The 20,398-nt window shown below is 47.6% G+C and overlaps 1 protein-coding gene across 5 annotated transcripts in view; it reads right to left on the bottom strand.

Annotated features, from left to right (window-relative positions):
- The window catches only part of MYO5B (myosin VB), a 366,352-nt gene that overhangs the window by 70,582 nt on the left and 275,372 nt on the right, over window positions 1–20,398 (bottom strand). For all 5 annotated transcript variants that reach the window (XM_057526678.1, XM_057526676.1, XM_057526679.1 and 2 more), the window contains exons 15-17: window positions 18,865–19,005; window positions 17,847–17,944; window positions 11,562–11,648 (exon numbers count right to left, since the gene is read on the bottom strand). In XM_057526678.1, coding sequence (XP_057382661.1) covers window positions 11,562–11,648; window positions 17,847–17,944; window positions 18,865–19,005 — 326 coding nt within the window. The remainder of the gene's footprint in view (window positions 1–11,561; window positions 11,649–17,846; window positions 17,945–18,864; window positions 19,006–20,398) is intronic.

Below are 20,398 nucleotides of genomic sequence, written 5' to 3'. Positions count from 1 at the left end.
AAAGACTATTACAAGAGACAAAGAGGGACACTACATAATGATCAAGGGATCAATCCAAGAAGAAGATATAACAATTGTAAATACTTATGCACCCAACATAGGAGCACCTCAATACATAAGGCAAATACTAACAGCCTAAAGGGGAAATCGACAGTAACACAATCATAGTAGGGGACTTTAACACCCCACTTTCACCAATGGACAGATCATCCAAAATGAAAATAAATAAGGAAACACAAGCTTTAAATGATACATTAAACAAGATGGGCTTAATTGATATTTATAGGACATTCCATCCAAAAACAACAGAGTACACACTCTTCTCAAGTGCTCATGGAACATTCTCCAGGATAGATCATATCTTGGGTCACAAATCAAGCCTTGGTAAATTTAGGAAAATTGAAATTGTATCAAGTATCTTTTCTGACCACAACACTATGAGACTAGATATCAATTACAGGAAAAAATCTGTAAGAAATACAAACACATGGACGCTAAACAACACACTACTTAATAACCAAGAGATCACTGAAGAAATCAAAGAGGAAATCAAAATACCTAGAAACAAATGACAATGAACACACAACAACCCAAAACCTATGGGATGCAGCAAAAGCAGTTCTAAGAGGGAAGTTTATAGCTATACAAGCCTACCTTAAGAAACAAGAAACATCTCAAATAAACAACCTAACCTTACACCTAAAACAATTAGAGAAAGAAGAACAAAAAAACCCCAAAGTTAGCAGAAGGAAAGAAATCATAAAGATCAGATCAGAAATAAATGAAAAAGAAATGAAGGAAACAATAGCAAAAATCAATAAAACTAAAAGCTGGTTCTTTGAGAAGATAAACAAAATTGATAAACCAGCAGCCAGACTTATCAAGAAAAAAAGAAGACTCACATCAATAGAATTAGAAATGAAAAAGGAGAAGTAACAACTGACACTGCAGAAATACAAAGGATCATGAGAGATTACTACAAGCAACTATATGCCAATAAAATGGACAATCTAGAAGAAATGGACAAATTCTTAGAAATGCACAACCTTCCGAGACTGAGCCAGGAAGAAATAGAAAACATGAAGACCAATCACAAGCACTGAAATTGAAAGTGTGATTAAAAATCTGCCAACAAACAAAAGCCCAGGACCAGATGGCTTCACAGGAGAATTCTATCAAACATTTAGAGAAGAGCTAACATCTATCCTTCTCAAACTCTTCCAAAATATAGCAGCAGGAGGAACTCTCTCAAACTCATTCTACAAGGCCACCATCACTCTGATACCAAAACCAGACAAAGATGTCACAAAGAAAGAAAATTACAGACCAATATCACTTATGAACATAGATGCAAAAATCCTCAACAAAGTACTAGCAAACAGAATCCAAAAGCACATTAAAAGGATCATACACTATGATCAAGTGGGATTTATCCCAGGAATGCAAGGATTCTTCAATATATGCAACTCAATCAACGTGATACACCATATTAACAAATTGAAGGAGAAAAACCATATGATCATCTCAATAGATGCAGAGAAAGCTTTTGACAAAATTCAACACCCATTTATGATAAAAACCTTCCAGAAAGTAGGCACAGAGGGAACTTTCCTCAATATAATAAAGGTCATATATGAAAAACCCACAGCCAACATCGTCCTCAATGGTGAAAAACTGAAACCATTTCCACTAAGATCAGGAAAAAGACAAGGTTGCCCACTCTCACAACTATTATTAAACATAGTTTTCGAAGTTTTAGCCACAGCAATCAGAGAAGAAAAAGAAATAAAAGGAATCCAAATTGGAAAAGAAGAAGTAAAGCTGTCACTGTCTGCAGATGACATGATACTATATATAGAGAATCCTAAAGATGCTACCAGAAAACTACTAGAGCTAATCAATGAATTTGGTAGCAGGATACAAAATTAATGCACAGAAATCTCTTGCATTCCTATACACTAATGATGAAAAATCTGAAAGTGAAATTAAGAAAACACTCCCATTTACCATTGCAACAAAAAGAATAAAATATCTAGGAATAAACCTACCTACGGAGACAAAAGACCTGTATGCAGAAAATTATAAGACACTGATAAAAGAAATTAAAGATGATACAAATAGATGGAGAAATACCATGTTCTTGGATTGGAAGAATCAACATTGTGAAAATGACTCTACTACCCAAAGCAATCTACAAATTCAATGCAATACCTATCAAACTACCACTGGCATTTTTCACAGAACTAGAACAAAAAATTTCACAATTTGTATGGAAACACAAAAGACTCCAAATAGCCAAAGCAGTCTTGAGAAAGAAAAACGGAGCTGGAGGAATCAGGCTCCCGGACTTCAGACTATACTATAAAGCTACAGTAATCAAAACAGTATGGTACTGGCACAAAAACAGAAATATAGATCAATGGAACAGGATAGAAAGCCTAGAGATAAACCCACGCACATATGGTCACTTTATCTTTGATAAAGGAGGCAAGAATATACAGTGGAGAAAAGACAGCCTCTTCAATAAGTGGTGCTGGGAAAAGTGGACAGCAACATATAAAAGAATGAAATTAGAACACTCCCTAATATCAAACACAAAAATAAACTCAAAATGGATTAAAGACCTAAATGTAAGGCCAGACACCATCAAATTCTTAGAGGAAAACATAGGCAGAACACTCTATGACATAAATCACAGCAAGATCCTTTTTGACCCACTTCCTAGAGAAACGGAAATAAAAACAAAAATAAACAAATGGGACCTAATGAAACTTCAAAGCTTTTGCGCAGCAAAGGAAACCATAAAGAAGACCAAAAGACAACCCTCAGAATGGGAGAAAATATTTGCAAATTAAGCAAGTGACAAAGGATTAATCTCCAAAACATACAAGCAACTCATGCAGCTCAATATCAAAAAAACAAACAACCCAATCCAAAAGTGGGCAGAAGACCTAAATAGACATTTCTCCAAAGAAGATATACAGATTGCCAACAAACACATGAAAGGATGCTCAACATCACTAATCATTAGAGAAATGCAATTCAAAACCACAATGAGATATCACCTCACACCAGTCAGAATGGCCATCATCAAAAAATCTACACACAATAAATGCTGGAGAGGGTGTGGAGAAAAGGGAACCCTCTTGCACTGTTGGTGGGAATGTAAATGGATACAGCCACTATGGAGAACAGTATGGAGGTTCCTTAAAAAACTAAAAATAGAACTACCATACGACCCAGCAATCCCACTACTGGGCGTATACCCTGAGAAAACCATAATTCAAAAAGAGTCATGTACCAAAATGTTCATTGCAGCTCTATTTACAATAGCCAGGACATGGAAGCAACCTAAGTGTCCATCAACAGATGAATGGATAAAGAAGATGTGGCACATATATACAATGGAATATTACTCAGCCATAAAAACGAACAAAACAGTTATTTGTAGTGAGGTGGATGGACCTAGAGACTGTCATACAGAGTGAAGTAAGTCAGAAAGAGAAAAAAAAAGAAAATGGTCAGAAGAACCTAGGGGCAAGACAGGAATAAAGATGCGGACCTGGGCTTCCCTGGTGGCGCGATGGTTAAGAATCCGTCTGCCAATGCAGGGGACATGGGTTCGAGCCCTGGTCCGGGAAGATCCCACATGCCACGGAGCAACTAAGCCCGTGTGCCACAACTACTGAGCCTGTTCTCTAGATCCCATGAGCCACAACTACTGAGCCCACACGCTACAATTACTGAAGCCTGCGTGCCTAGAGCCCATGCTCTGCAACAAGAGAAGCCACCGCACTGCTCCCACTTGCCGCAACTAGAGAGAGCCCGTGCGCAGCAACAAAGACCCAACACAGCCAAAAATAAATAAATAAATAAATTTAAAAAAAAAAAAAGATGCAGACCTACTAGAGAATGGACTTGAGGATACGGGGAGGGGGACGGGTAAGCTGGGACAAAGTGAGAGAGTGGCATGGACATATATACACTACCAAACATAAAATAGATAGCTATGGGAAGCAGCCGCATAGTACAGGGTGATCAGCTCAGTGCTTTGTGACCACCTAGAGGGGTGGGATAGGAAGGGTGGGAGGGAGGGAGATGCAAGAGGGAAGAGATATGGGGACATATGTATACGTATAACTGATTCACTTTGTTATAAAGCAGAAACTGACACACCATTGTAAAGCAATTATACTCTAACAAAGATGTTAAAAAATTTAAAAAAAAAATCCAAATGCCCATCAACTGATGAATGGGTAAAATAAAATGTGGTGTATTCTTATAATAAAATAGTGTTAAGCATTATAAAGGAATAATGTTCTGATGTTAACGTATCCTTAGAGGGATAATAACGATCCTAAGTGTAAGAAACCTGACATAAAAGGCCACATGTGGATCACATGTGTGATTCCATTTATATGAAATATCCGGAATATCCGGAATAGGCAAATTTATAGAAAGATGATACTCATGCATGGGTTCCCAGTGCAAAGGTGACAGGGTGCTCACCCCGCCACGGACACCCTGTATTTGCCTCTCCCTTTATCCCGCACGTACGTCCTGGGCCTCCCAGGGGAACACAGGCTGAGACCCCAAGGTGGCCCTGGGTCTGAAGGTCGCTAAGCCCTACTGCAGGGGAAGGGAGACACAGGCCTTCCCCACCGGCTCCATGCTGGAGCCGAGACGCTAGGTGAGGACAGAGGCAAAGCTAGGCAGTCCCGGCACTGCCCTCAGACAGTCAAGTGGCTGCGGTTTACCAGGGGCCAACACTTGCCTCTGGGCGACAGCTGTAGGGCAGGATGCAACTAAAAATCACCTGGGAAATCTTGTCGAAGGCAGATTCTGAGTCTGAGGCGGCTCCTGGCTTCTGGGAACGCTTCCACGTGACCGTGATGTGCAGCCGTGGTCAAGAACCCTGTGTCAGACCCTGGTCCCCGGAAATGAGCACAGAGCTCAGGGGAGAAAGGGCCACAACTACGGGCGGGAAGAGCTGAGATAAAAAAATTATTTTGCTCCAAAATAAGTTCTACATTCCTCTTTCTTGGCAGGATTTTTAAAAGCAAGGCGAGTAACTATGTGTCTGTTTGTTTAATCATGATTAAATAGGAAGGTGAACCAAGCAATTTCTCAAGCCTCCATCCAGTTCTCCAATCCTATGCTATTTAGTCCCTGTGGGGCAGCGGGGTGAAGCTGGGGAAGGAGTGGAAGTCTTTTCGGAAAGCACCAATGAGTTTTTCTGACGTGACTATGAGGTAGAGTGAAGAGTTACGGTGAGTTTTTTTCCTAGGATATAAATACTGCATATTCAAGCAGCTCCCCTCTACACACACACACACACACACACACACACTTGTTTTGCTTAAGTGGAATTTGCTTCACAATTCCTCCAGGACACAAAGCTGCTCTGAAGTCCCCCGAGGAGGGAGACAGGTGACTGCGCAGACGTAAGACACCTCCTGGGGGGGCTGGGAGCCAGGTGCTGGGGGACGAGCTTGTCTTCCTGGACAGCGCATTTATCACGGTGCTTTATGGACGTGATCATGGACATTTTTCTTAGCCACTGTCGCATTTCAACTTGAATGATACATTTTCATTTTGAATCAGACTCACAGAGGGCCATAATTCTTAGAGGGATAAAAACAGACAGGTATACTGAGGTCTGAGACAGGGGTGAGGAAGCACCAGAGGCGGCTGCTGGCCAGCAACTCTGCATTCGTCCTCTCTGGCTTGGTGGACTGTGCGGGCACCGGCATCTATTAATTTCAGAACAGGGCTAAGAGTTCCACACCCAGGGCATCGGTAGGCTGGATGCAGGAACCTGGCCTGAGATCCCAGCTGAAAAGGGCTGCTTTTGGCTTGGGCTCCTTGGGGAAGAGCCCTCTGGACATTTCATCACAAGTCCCTGCCACCCTGGACCATGCGTTCCCTTTCCCTTTGCCATTTTCTTCCCTGTAAAGTGATACCTGCCCTGTGGCCAGAGAAGTAGGAGATATGTAGGAAAATGTTATAAATTGTAATCCCCCTAATCAAAGAAGCCATTCAAGTTTCCTTTGGAGACAGCTGTGCAAAGCTATGGCTGCCTGACGAGCTCATGCACGTGAAATCACTTGGCTGCACTTGGCTGCACTTCAGCCAAGGAAGCTGAAGTCTTTTTGTGATGACCCTCTGGTCCCACGAAGGTCTCCTCAAGTCAGGTCAACAAAATGACTGTTCACCTCTACACTGAGGGAGCACATGTGACACCTGTGTGTCTCCTTCAACGGCAAACACCTTGACAGGCACACAGTATCCGTTAAACCTCACTCACTTCACCCCCAGACACAGCAGAGACACACCAGGCTTCTGGATGAAGCAGTTAGGTAGCATTTTGTTTTTAACCAGCGAGGTCACTCCACAGGGTTACCAAGGCTGGCAGGTACCGAAAGTCAGGCCATGTGCAGAGTCAGAGACTACAGCTGTGGTGGTTTGCCCCGCAGCCCTTCCCCCTCACCACTCACCTTCCAACTAAATGCCACCCGAGGTGCTGTAACTTGGCGGTGGGGAGAAGTTAGGATCCAACTGAAATAATATGGATGATTCAACTCCGTCTCAACACTAACAAAAGTGTCACAACACTATGGTGCCTCTTTCCAAAAGTTAGTATTTCAAATGGCAGTTTGGGGAGGAAATCCTCTCTTTGACCCTTCAGCAAAATCTGCTAAGATAGCAAATAGGAGGAGGATATGGAAGGCAGTGTTCTGGATCTAATCCCAAACATTTAAATCACAGCATTAAGTAACATTTTCTGTGATACCAGAAAATACCAGGCTTTCTTTCCTTCCCTACAATACCTTTCCAACATCCAACTGTGTTTTGCAATTACAAAAGCAAAAGGTACAGATGCCCTTGTAATTATCTGCTGGGAAGAAGTCTGAAACAATTAGGGAGGAAGGGAAAGACACCCATCAGCTGCCCCATAAGAGGCCAGCAAGTCTGTGGGCATCTCCACTTCACTGGCAACTCTGCCTGCAGCCAGGTGGAATGAACAGCAGGAGAAGTGGTTCTCCATATGAATCGAAAGACTTGGAGGGAATGCATTCTCTTGGCTGCCAAGGAAGGGGTTGTCTGGATGAGGCAAAAAGCAGCCCTGGCACGCGAAGACTGGAGGACTGAGCTGGGGGAACAGGCACTGAGCTGATCTCCCCCATCACTGGACGGGAAGAGCAACCCACCATCCCTTCCAGACCTGGACCTCACGCTGCACCCTGACTCGCAGTAACCTCCCGCTGCCTCCGCATCAATCCGAATCCTCCTCACCCTTCAAGGCCCAGCTCACGTCTTACCTCCTCCATGAAGCCATGTTTCCTCCTAAACTTGCACCTACAACAGTTAGTTGTTCTTTAACTACTTTAGGCGTGTAACACTCACTCCTCCTAGACTGTGAACTCCTGGTGGCCAGAGGCCATGCCTTACATCCTTAATTCCCTCAGAGCAATCGGCATGGAGCTAGATGCTCGATACGGGGTGAGACATGCTGTGGAAGGACAGATTAACAGGAGAAAGGGATACCATGAAGGCAAGAAAACCCTCTCATGCTACAAAAACTCATGGGAGACCACAGGAGTAAAACGCTCTCCCCTTCCTCTTCCACCTCCTAAACAGATGATTTTGTACTCTGACAGCAAAACCAGTGGGTGGCACACGCTGTCACTCCGATTGATTTCACAGTGAGGCTGCGAGGAAGCTCCATGGGTGAATCAGAGGTGACAGAGATGGGCAGGGGTCTCTGCCTGAACATGGTCTACAGTTAAGCATGTCAGACTCAAAGACTTCTAGCCTTTCCTTGACGTTCTCCAAGAAAAGAGGGTCATGGGCTTCCCTGGTGGCGCAGTGGTTGAGAATCTGCCTGCTAATGCAGGGGACAGGGGTTCGAGCCCTGGTCTGGGAAGATCCCACATGCCGCGGAGCAACTAGGCCCATGAGCCACAACTACTGAGCCTGCGTGTCTGGAGGCTGTGCTCCGCAACGGGAGAGGCCGCGATAGTGAGAGGCCCACACACCGCGATGAAGAGTGGCCCCCGCTTGCCACAACTGGAGAAAGCCCTCACACAGAAACAAAGACCCAACATAGCCAAAAATGAATAAATAAATAAATTAAAACGCACCTCATTTAAAAAAAAAAAAAAGAGGATCATGCCCTCTGCAAGTCATTTGTCCTATTATTAAACAATTCATTCTGTTAGAAAGTTCTTGGCGAAACAGGTGGCTCCTTGTATACTGAGACGGGTCCCCAAGCTTCCATCTACCTTAGAATATCTCATTTTCACAGGGCCCCAATGTTCACGCCTCCCACTGGACAGGCCCACCGTTAGCACCCATTATATGTTACACACAAAGATGAGCGCCTGGGTTTCTCTGCTTACCTCCAGACCTCTGCACTGTACAGCACAGGTATGCTTGTGAGGACCCGTGATCCCTAAGTTTCCTGCACAGGGACCCTCAACAGTTTAACACGGGACATCTCAGCTCTACTCTGTTTTGACGTACTTTAGACAGTTCTTAGACTGACCTTTTCAATTGCTTGGAGAGTTTTGAGAACTCCGGAATGCTCTTTTGAGGCGACCAGGCACATCAGGATCTCACAAAAACAGAGCTAGAAATGTCTGATATAGACATGTCCTACCCAGATAATTACCCCATAAGGATGCAGCTTCTTGCTCACATCTGGATGAGGAATAAATATGTTATTAAATGCTTATGTGCCTGGCACTGTGCTGAGGACTTCAGATGCATTACCTCATTTATCACAACAGTCTATGAAGTAGGTCTGATCATTCTACTAAATGATGAGGGAACCCAGGCTCAGAGAGATTCATTTACTCGCCTGTGGTCACCCAGCCTAGCAGTCTGGGAGCTGACACTGAAATCTAGGCCTGACTCCGAAGCCCGAGGTCCAATCACCAGCTTCTGATGGCTCCAGTCCAGGCCGCGCTTCTGCAATCTGGTCTTTTACTTACAAGCTGGAGAGGGCAGGGAGCAGCTCCACACCAGGCCTCCAGCCTGGGCCCAGCCCACAAGACCCCACCTGCCCCCTCACGCCTCCGAGACATCTGTTTGGAAGAACAGTGAAGAAACGCTTCACTGACGTAAGCAGTTAAGACGTTTGCCAACCACCACCCGGCAGAGCAGGGCAGGGTGATTCTAGCCCAGCCCGAGCACAACCAGCTGGTGACCCAGGGCGGCTCACTTCCTTCCCAGGGCCTCCTTGGTGAAGGTGCATCTTAAATCAGGAAGCACCCACACCTATACGTACAGCTAAAGTGAGCTCAGGCCACAACACACTTTCTACCACAAACTGCCACCTTCTATTTTCCATCTGAAGTTATTTCGTTAAACAAACAAGATGTTGGCCGCAGCCCATTAAATTGCTTTCCTGACCCGCTAGCGGGTTGCGATGCAGTTTTGAGAGACACTGGACTAAAGAAGGGGGATTAAAGAAACCTTTCTTGGAGCCCAGCAGAGAGAAGAGCCAGGAGCAGGAGTGGGCCTGGCTGCCAGTAGAACACGGTTTGAAAACCAGTGGCTTGACAGCTCCCTAGAGTCCCTGTCAAGTTCTCAAGTGGGACAAACTATGCCTGGCCTGAACCCTGTGCTTGGAGCATCACTGAAAGCCCATCCAATCAGCCAGGCTACAATACTTGAACTCAAGGTTGAACCACTGTGCCCGCGGCCTGAGCCCCTTCCGCTCAGTCACAAGGCTGGTGTGGATGCTGCAGGGCAGGAAGGAGGAGCACGGAGCCTTCACCTAAGAAGGGCAAGCGCGGCCCACCTCATTAATCGTGGAGCTGTCGGCCAGTTGCGTTCAGATCCCAAGGTCCAAAAATGAGATGGAGCCCCAGGACGCCCCTTGTCTGTTTTCTAAGAAGAGAGATGTGGTTGAAAGACAGGAATGGCAGCCTTCCACCCTCAGCTGGAGCAGATCATTCTGACCAACGCTGGAACCTGCTGGGTTTTGAGAAGCCGCATGGATGTTGCAGATTAGTGACAGTTCTTTGCACTTTCCAGGTCAAATGCAGATTCCTAATTCCATCACCAACTTCCTTCCCAGGCCTAACATCTGGGAGCCGCTGATGGTTAAGTTGTTTCTGGGTAACTGACCACTGCATGTGAATGTTTCCTCAGCTGCAGTGGGAAAGTGCCAGGTGGAGATGGCAGGAGGGGGGCTGGGCCGCCTCTCCTCCTCCCCATTTCTGGCTCCTTCCTCCTTCTGACACTTAGAGGACCTTCTTCAGACAGGTGGGTCCCTGTGGAAAATACCACAGGCTCTGGGTTGCTACAGTGCTCTGTTCAGCTCCAGTTCCTGGCAGAAGATGTTTGGCTTATGTGATTTCACGGACGCTAGTTGGTCGCTATCTGTACCCGACCCCTATTTCAGGCCAGTGTCCAGCAGAGGGGATCCACGGTCTTGGCACAGCTTCAACAGACACTGGGGTGGCTCAATGGCTTATCCACAATGCAAATTAGATCATGATAGCAGTCTTTTAACTCAAAGAAATGACATTTTCCATCATATATTTGATTCTATATTAAAAGGTAAAGGGGTCCATTGACAGATGAATAGATAAACAAAATGTGGTCTCTACATTTAAGGGAATATTATTCAGCCTTAGAAAAGGAAGTTCTGACACATGCTACAACATGGATGAATTTTAAAGACATTACGAGAAGTGAAATAAGCCAGGCACTAAAAGACAAACACTGCATGATTCCACTTCCATGAATCATCGGTGTAGAGTCATCAAAATCATAGAGACAGAAAGTAGAACGCTGGCTGCCAATGGAGGGAATGGTGAGTAGTGCTTAATGGGTACAGTTTCAGTTTTGCAAGATGAAAGAGTTCTGTGGATGAATAGTGGTGATGGTTGTACAAATATAAATGGACTTAATACCACTGAACTGTACACTTAAAAATGATTAAGATGGTAAATGTTAGTGTATTTTACCACAATAAAGAACAAACAGGGGGCTTCCCTGGTGGCGCAGTGGTTGAGAATCTGCCTGCCAATGCAGGGGACAGGGGTTCGAGCCCTGGTCTGGGAAGATCCCACATGCCGCGGAGCAGCTAGGCCCATGAGCCACAATTACTGAGCCTGCGCGTCTGGAGCCTGTGCTCTGCAACAAGAGAGGCCGCGACAGTGAGAGGCCAGCGCACCGCGATGAAGAGTGGCCCCCGCTTGCCGTAACTAGAGAAAGCCCTCGCTTTTAATTTATAAAAAAAAAAAAAAAAAAAAAGAACAAACAAACAAAAGGTAAAGAGGACAAGGTAGGAGTTGGGCACAGGAGAAATCCCCTTGGCAACTCCAGCCAGCTCGACACCCAGACCAATGCCACGGTGAATCTGACAAGCTGTCCAGGAGGATGCTACCACTGACACCCGTATCTCTCAGCCCAAACTGAAATTCTTCTGTCTGTCAGCGCCCTGCTTGAGCCCTCAGTGCTGGGGAACGTTTCTGGAGGCTCTGTCTTGGGGGACAGCACGTAAGAGGGTTCCCTGGGGAGCTAGGCTCCAGGGGGCGCGGTACCTGGACGGGTAGCCAGCTGCGCTGATCCGAATGGTCTCCAACACCCCGCACGCTCGGAGCTGCTGCACTGCTCTCTTTGGGTCAAAGCTGCAAAACACAAGACAAGCAGTGAGTGTCCCAACAGCAAAGTAATGGAACAGCGGAGAGGGAGAGACCGCCCCGTCCTGCACAGGCACCCTGGAGCTCAAGGTCAGGGGCCAAGCACAGACTAAAAGACACTGACTGGCAGCACACGAGCCATCTCAGCACCTCAGTTCTGTGCACATGCTTATTCTCACCTGGCAAACTCCTCTTCTCTGCCCCCTGCATTCTGTCCACCCACGAAGGCTCATTCCTGCTTCCTCTTCAGAGCCTTCCCTCATTATTTCCATACACAGGGGCATCTGTCTTAATTCAACGGCCAAATCATATACACTCGGCACCACAAGCATTATTTGGCTCCGGAGTTAAAAGGGGGAGTCTCAGGCCAGGCAGACCTGGGTTTGAATCATGACGTGATCACTTATAGCTGCATGTGTGATTTGGGGCAAGTAACATAACCTTGCACGGCAGTATCTTCGTCTGTCAAGTGGGGATCATAGAAGTATCCCTTTTAGAGGGTTAGTGTGAAGATGAAATGTAATGGCCCATGAGAGCAGTGAGAACAGCACCTGGCAGAACATAAGGGCACACGTGTTGTTAGCTACTATCATGATAGCTGCCCAGTTAAGAATCATATAGATGAAGAACTTTATCTTCCTGTCTTTAGAGATATGAGCCATGACTTCAACAACTCACCCACCCTAAAATGCTACGTTTAGCACTGAAAACCCAGTTTTTATTCTGGGTATATGTGTATGTGTATGTCTGGGTATACGTGTATGTCCTACACATATACTGAGTAGGACACTGGAATAAAAAGTCAGACATGGTCTGGATTTTCTAAGAGTATCCACACTTGAAGAGGAGAGAAGTGTATAGAAGAAGTAAACCACAAGGCAGTATGTGATAAAGGTGGTAAAAATGCTGAAAGAAACTGTAGGAAAAGATGTTGAGGTTGGCTGGGGTAATCAGGGAGTCTTCGTGGAGAAAGAATTAAGCTGAACTAGAATTAATCATTTATATTTGGGATGAGGAATAAGTGTTTCCATTTCTTTCTGGCTGTTCTGAAGCTTAGCTACAAGCCGAGGGCCTCTTGCTCCTTGCACTCTGGAAGGACGGAAGGCATGGGTGAGGCCCTCCAGACTCAGTCCCGGATCCTGGGGATTGTACCGGCTTCAGCGCACACCTGGCCGGGCAGTCGGGCAGCCTACTTGCCCTGTTGGGTAAATGCAGATGGCAGCTTCTTTACTTCTAGGACCCAAGAGGGCTCAGGAGGCAACCTCTCACATTTGTCTGCCATGCTCCCGGACAGCCCCAGATGCTCTTCTCCCAGCAGCTGGACCCATTCAGGATTCTGGAATTCTGCAGGAAGGACCTGGCCTGGGGTCGACCGCCCTCGATTCACATCTCTCCATGGGACACACCCTCTCTGTCCTCCCATCTCTACGACCTGCTCGGCCCCTGGTCACGTCGCTCTCTTACGCTGAGTTGCACGTGGGTCAGGGGCCCAGGAGTCCACTGAGGCAGATGGTGCCCTGCAGTGGCCTGGGCTCAGCGGGCACTTGGTAGTGGGGAAACAGCAGGCATTTTCCAAGTGACTGAAGACCGCGAGCTGACCTTCCCCGGGCACTCTCTTGGTTCCAATGTGCAGGGCTCGGTGTCCCAGGAGACGCCCTCGTCCTCCTCCAGGCCTGGGCTCACTCTGACTTCCTCCCGCCTCCCCCTGCCTGCCCAAGTCCTACATTCTTTGGACACCCAGCTTGTCCATAAAGTCTTCCTGATGACTCCAGCCCCAGGGTGAACAGGGTACTTTGAGCGTGTAAGGCACAACTAAGCGCTGAATTCTGCAGAGTCCTGAATACCAACAGTTACCTCAGAGGAGTTAATTTCATCTTTTTTAGGCAGAGCAAAAGCTCCTTAGTGGAAGGGTCTTACAGGACGAAAGGAAACACTCATGCCAAGACTAGACCGTAGGCTGAACCTCTTACTATGCCACCCCCTTTGTAATTTTGCTGAGGCCGCCCCAGGATTCGGCTCAGTTCTGGGATCCGATGAGGACCTTCATACTGGTGGTGGTGATCAGTTTCATAAGAAGCTCTATGTCCGAGGGACATAAAGGCTGCCTGTGACCTCGAGAGATCCAAGGCGGCTTTTGGGAGGCAGGCTCTGCCGTTTACAGGTTCTGCTCCTCTCGCCTCTCAAGTGGTCAGCTGGGCCCTGAGTTAGGAACGCAACGTGGACGTGCTTGTCCTTGGGAAAGGTTTTCTGCGCACAGCAGCCTCTCCCTCGAGGCACCCTGCAGCCGGGATCTCGACTGGCCATCGGCTTCTTCCCTTTGCTTGGCACAACTACAGGGTCAAGTTCAACGTGCTGCACATGGTGGGGACGGGCAGCATGCTTGGCGAGCATCTGTGACCTCTAGTCCTTTGTGAGCTGTGGGTCTAGCTGGGGCCCCTACTTCCTCCAGGACCTCCTGCTGCTTCCTGGGTGGAAAAATGAGCTGTCACTGAGAGGCCCTTCCCTCCTTAAAAGGACTATTACTCTTCCCCAGCACCCCCATCTCCTCCTGCTCTGGACCCCTGTATCACGTCTGTGAAAACTGGGCATGCCAGCTCTGGACCAGGTCCTGTCTGATGGCTGGGGAGCGGCTTGGGAACGTGACCCCCGCTCCCATGCAGTGCTGTGGAAGCTCTTTGGGGGAAACGTCTTCTCTTGGGGCCCACACACCGAGTTGGTCCCAAGGAAGGCATGTGGCAAATAATTTTTGAACTCAGCTTTAACATTCTTCCCTGCTTCTTGATGACCTCAGCAAAATCCCGTCCTTCTGCACACATCCTCTTCCCGGTGGTGGGGGAAACGAGCAAGGCTGAAGTCGGGAACTTGGACTGGCCTTACCTCTGCCACCAACAGCTAATGTCACCTTGGGCAAAACACTCTCTCTGGCCCTCATCTTCCTCACTCATTCAATGAGAGCTGAGAATATCTGCCCAACTCTAATCTGCTGGTTTGTTGTAATGATCGAGTGATGTAAAAGAGAGGAAGATGTTAGAAAAAAACCGAGAAGATAGTATACCAAGAAGATACTGCCATGACCCTCCCCTGTCCACACCCCCGCAGGGGACATGTAAAGCCTGCCAGCCTTCTGTACCTTAATCTTATCTCCCTGATAGTAAAGAAAACTCACTGTTAAACTCTCTCAGTCTGCCCCCCTGCACTAGTTACCAGTAACTGGGAGTGAAGACCAGCCCTTCCACCTATTATATTTGGGAGGGCCACAGTGCAGACAAGCAACACCTAAGTCTGGACTGAAAAATTACCAAAGATATGTAAGGGTCCAACTGCTGAAATGCAGGGTTATACTCTCCTCTCTCAATAAACTGTGCAGGTTCAGCAGAGCTGGAAGCTTGCTGGACGCAGAGTGAGACGTCCTCCCACGGCGCCGCCTGACTGATTTCCGCACAGGCTGCCCGGGGCTCTGCGGTGCTGTGCACGCAACACGCAGCACTCCGAGGTGCTCAGGACCGCCCGCTTCTAAGATCAGTGGGCTGGCCTTCAGGAAACCTGGCCAGTTCCTCCGACGAGCCACCCCAGATGATCACACACACCCTAGGCCACCTCCTTCCTGGACACTTCATGCCCTCTCGTCTCTATGCTGCTGCGGCTTCTACAGACCCACTGACAGTCTCTCCTTCCATGTGGTCAACACTTATCTGTGGCTGGCCACTCCTTAAGGATGAAGGCTGCGTCTTATTCATTGTCATTCCACCTGTCCTAGCCCAGTGCTCAGGACAGATGGTTTCTGAATACAGGAAGAGGTAGAGAGAAAGACTTTTATAAAAGAGATGCTAACAAAGCATTCAGTGCAGGACAGCGGCTCTCCACTGGGGGCAGTTTTGCCCTCCAAGGAACATGTGGTGATACTTTAAAACATTTTTAGTTGTCACAACAGTAGGGATGCTCCCATCTAGTGGGTAGAGGCCAGGGATGCTGCTAAGCTTCTTCCAGCGCACAGGACGCCCCACAGCACAGAATTCCCTGGGCCAAAAGGTCAAGAGTGCTGAGGTTGAGAAAGCCTGGTTTTAGGGGATGGGAGGAGGGATATAGCACTTTCCTTCCAGAATGTCAACAACATCATATATTTTAATGGCATACATTTTTATACTTGTCACAAATAATCCCCATTATCTCCTTGAGTTCTTCCATCAGGATAATTATTTCTTTAACCACCATGAACAGATGAGGAAATGAGACTAAGAGGGTAAAGGACTAGTTTGGGAATAGCCAAATAACCGGTAGCAGAGAATCCAGGCTTTCTCACTTGGTTCTGTATTCCCCCCATTTTCTTTATTGGGAGGAAGATTTTGGTCCTGAAGGAAAAGGAGGGTCTTAGAAAAATGGGATATTAGGACTAGGAAGTCCCTTTGAAAGTCCCCAGTGTCTTCTCTCACTTGGGAGGGGGACCCAGCACGAGAACTCGGCACGTGGCGGGCGTCCGGTCTGACGAATGAACTGCCCAAGGTCGCGCTGGCTGGGGGGCAGAGCTGGTGCCACTGGACTCTCCTCTCCCGGGCCCAGCACGCCGCTCCTGCCCTTCACACGTAATCTAAGCCCTTCACACATGCTGCGTTTCTAACAGCCTCTTTTCTTCTGGAGGCAGCTGGTAAACAGATGCCACACGGGGGGAATTCCTAAGCGTGTCTCGGAAACTTGGAGGAAGGGAGAAGAATGAACGGTCAGCACGCTTCAAAGAAGGCTGATTTGACGCTGTCTTCCTAACCTTTTTCAGCACAAGGCTCCTGTGAGTGGAAGTCAGGCTTTGTTAACTGATACAAATTGCAGAAGGCAGTTCAGATATTCATTCTGAGAGTCAGAGTTGACAAAATAGATTATTTCACAGAAAGAAATTATGCCAGGACCAAAAAGGAAATCAGAAAGATGGGAAGAAAGTGCTTGAAAAATTTAAAAATATCCCTTCTCCGGCCAGAGGGAATAGCACATGTGGAGGCTCAGGGTAACAGAAGAAGAGGCTGCAGAGGTGAGTGAGAGACCATTCTGAAGGCACAGGGCAGTATTCCAGGCAAGAAATGAAGAGAGTCTGAAACAAGGCCAAAGTGGAAGGGAGAGACGAGGGAGACCAGTGTGAGAAATTTTCAAGTAGACTCCATGGGACTTTGACAATGACTGGATCCTGGGGAGTAAGGGAGAGGGAAGAATCAAGGGTCATGCTGTCCAATATGGTAGCCACTAGCCACTTGTAAGTAATTAAAATGAAATTAGGAATTCACTTTCTCAGTCACACCAGCCACATTGCAAGAACTCAATGGTCACATGTGACTAGCGGCTACCATGTTGGTCAAGGCAGATTATAGAAGAGTTCCATCATCACAGAAAGTTCTACTGGACAGCACCGGTCCAGAGAGACCTCAGGTTTCTGGTTTGGAAGAACGAAGTCTGGTGGGTGGATGAGATGTCAGGAAATCATTATGCCATTTACTACAACAGAGACCAAATAAAGAGGAAACATTCAAGGGGGAAAGAATGAGTCTGAGTCTCCACGCGTTGAATGTGAGGAGGCCAATGCAGCTGCAGCAGGCCTGCAGAAAGGCTGGCTGGAATCTGGCACAACCCAGAAATGACAAAGATACTGAAGAGTCACTGCTACCCAGATTTGGGTGAGGTCAACCATGTGAGTGGTGACAGAAATGGAAGAAAATTTTTAAGGTAGGAGTAGTGGCAGAATTTGGGTTAGAGTGAGGGGAAGGTGAGCAAGTGTGGGTAACTCCGGAAGCCCAGCAGGAGAGGGGATGTGAGAAATGGGACCATCTGCATCGACACACTGCTTGAGGTTATGTTTCCTCAATCAAGACGCCTTCCCTGACCACTCTGGACATGCTCCTGTCTCTGAACTGAGCAGTCACTGTGAGACGCACTATGTCTGCATTTAACGGCACACTTCTAAGTGGTTCTCGGATTCGTGGGCACATTCAACACCACTGAAAGCAACAGGGGATCGGGGAACTGGATCTTCTCATCCCCCTGAATCCGGCGGACGGCAGACAGGTGCAACCTGTATTCGGCATATAAACCATCTGGGGAGTGCAGGATCAGCTACTCATCCTGCTGAAGATCGCAGACCTCTGAGAGGCTGTGCCTGCCCCCGCTGCACCTGAACTTCTAAGGCCACACAAAGAGGCTGGCACTCACCAGAAGGGGAGCTTCTCGTCGTTGGGCTTGATACAGCGGACGTAGTGTGGCGTTGTGGTGTTCAGGGTCTCCATGAGCAGTTGCAGGGAGGTGCGGAACTGAGGAGACAAAGATCAGTGACTGGTGATTTATTTGTCTTCAGCTTTGTGGCTGAATAATGAACAAAAAGGAGCACACACAGACTGGTGGTAGTATCCGTCAATACTCTTATTGTTTAGATCATTACTGTTTAACCCAGGACAGGGGGACACCCAGGGACCTGGTGTCAGACTCCAGCTCTGACAGCTGCCTGGCTGCATGACCAAAACCAAGGCCCTCCCACGTCCCCGGCACCGGGGCTCCTGAAAGCACGTGGGGAGAGACCGCCCGGGTGCGTCTCACTCAGTGCCCTGATCAGATGAGATAAGGTGAGCAAGTGCTAAGAGCGTGAGAGGGACCATCGCTGTGAATGGAGGCCCATGAGTCCTAAAGGTGAGGCCCTGGAGCCCTGACACGTGGTGCCCGGGCATCCCGGGAATTACTGCCTTATAGGAAATGCTCAGAGCCAGGAATCCATCGAAGTATTAAGGTCAGTGGTTGCCAGGGGCTCAGCAGGCACTCTCTTCTCTTGGGAGACACACTGGACATAAAATCCCACAGCAAACCCACAGCAGGAGCTGTTTCTCAGTTTCTGGGTCCCCAGGCTATTGACCCCTCCCTCAACAACTGCACCTCTAGACCTCTGGCCTCGCCCACAGGTGTCTGTGGTCCGGCAACATCTACAATCCCCACAGGGATTAGACGCATCGTGTGGGGCTGAAGTCATCCTCTTTCTCTCTCCTGCCAGTTCCCTCAAGAGAAGGTTTCGCAGCTTCCTTCTTCAAAGGGCACAGAAAGACCGGGCTGGGTGCTGGGGATGCAGATGCCGAGGCCACTCTGGCCTCCCTCTGACTCTGCACCTACATCCTTCGTCTCCAGAGAGGCAGCCCCGCTACACGTGCCAGGGCTCCCAGCTCCCACCATGAGGCCTGGGGCTGACCTGGTGGCCCACGGTTTTCTTGTGCTCCTTGTTGGAGGCTTTCAGGGGAGGTCTGGCAGAGCGAACGCTGATCTTTGAAGATGTGGCAGCAGCAGGAGCAGAGTCTTTGCCATCATGGAACAAGTCAGCCACCAGGGGGAACTAGAAACAAACACAGGAAGAAGACAGAGAACAAGAGTTCCTGGACTTCATGCTGCTTACACTCTTTCCAAGTGGCTTTCCAATACACGCCTGCGAGAACTGGGAACACACGTCCACATTATTCCTAATAGCGTTACACATGTACAGCACTATTCCTAATGCCCACAAAGCAGGAACAACACAAATGCCCATCAACTGATGAACAGACGAGCAGAATATGGTGAATACACGCAGTGCAATATTACTCAAAAAAAAAATATAAAGGAATGAAGTCCTCATACATGCTACAACCTGCGTGAACCTTGGAAACATGCCAAGTGAAAGAAGCCAGACAGAGAAGACCACAGAGTGTGTGATTCCATTTACAGGAAATGTCCAGGGGACAGAAGGTAGTATATGGTTTGCCAGGGGCGAGGGGAGGGGCAAAGTGAAATGCCTGCTGATGGGGACAGAGTTTCTTTTTGGAGTGATGAAAATATTCTGGAATTTAGCATGGCAATAGTTGTACAACTTGGTGAATATACTAAAACCACTGAATTACACAGTTTAAAAGGGTGAACTTTTGGTACAAGAATTATATCTCAATTTAAAGAAAGGAAAAAAGTAATTTTCCCAGACAATCTCACTTAACCTTTACCTACAAAGATGGGCAAAACTTCTTTCCCTTCTGGTGTGGTAGAAGGTAGCTATGTTCTAAGAAAACTGTTTAAATTTTTTCCATACTTATTATTACTGGGTCTTGTAAAGTTATTTAACTTCCTTAAGCCTTATTTTCTTCATCAGTAAAATAGGGATAAGAATGTACCCATTATATGGAGTTGTTATGAGACTAAATAAGAATACCTCTCTGTTAATGCACCGTGTGTACCAGGGTGAAGATCAGGCCATGCATGAGGGGCAGGCGGGACAGAGAGTCCCAGCCCTCCCCCGTCCCCTACAAAACTAGTCCTGCCAGCATCCCTTGGGGAAGTGGATGCTGGGGATAGAATCAAGTGTTGTAAGGCCACTACCACATGCCTGCACGTGGGGAGGGAACAAAAGGAGCCCCAGGCCCCACTCTCTAACCCTGAGCCACTCCCAATCCCAACAGAAGAGAGGCTCAAATGCTTGTGCCCCAGGGTCCAGGCTCTGCTCCTTCGCATCCCCTGCACCTTTCTTCCCACAGCCCCCATAACGATGGTGTCGCCCATCTCCTCCTGCCAATTCTGAATGCCCTGAGTCTGCCTTCCGGGGGCTCTGCAATCTGATCCCACTCACCCCCTCTCAGATAATACCTTTTTAAATTTTTATTGGTGTATAGTTGCTTTACAATGCTGTGTTAGTTCCTGCTGTGCAGCAAATCGGATCAGTTACACGTATACATATATCCACTCTTATTTAGATTTCCTTCCCA

The sequence above is a fragment of the Balaenoptera acutorostrata genome, chromosome 13, assembly GCF_949987535.1.
Source record: "Balaenoptera acutorostrata chromosome 13, mBalAcu1.1, whole genome shotgun sequence".
In the NCBI taxonomy this organism is placed as follows: Eukaryota; Metazoa; Chordata; class Mammalia; order Artiodactyla; family Balaenopteridae; genus Balaenoptera; species Balaenoptera acutorostrata.
Note: the sequence above shows the minus strand (reverse complement) of the source record. Positions and strands in the feature narration are given on the sequence as shown.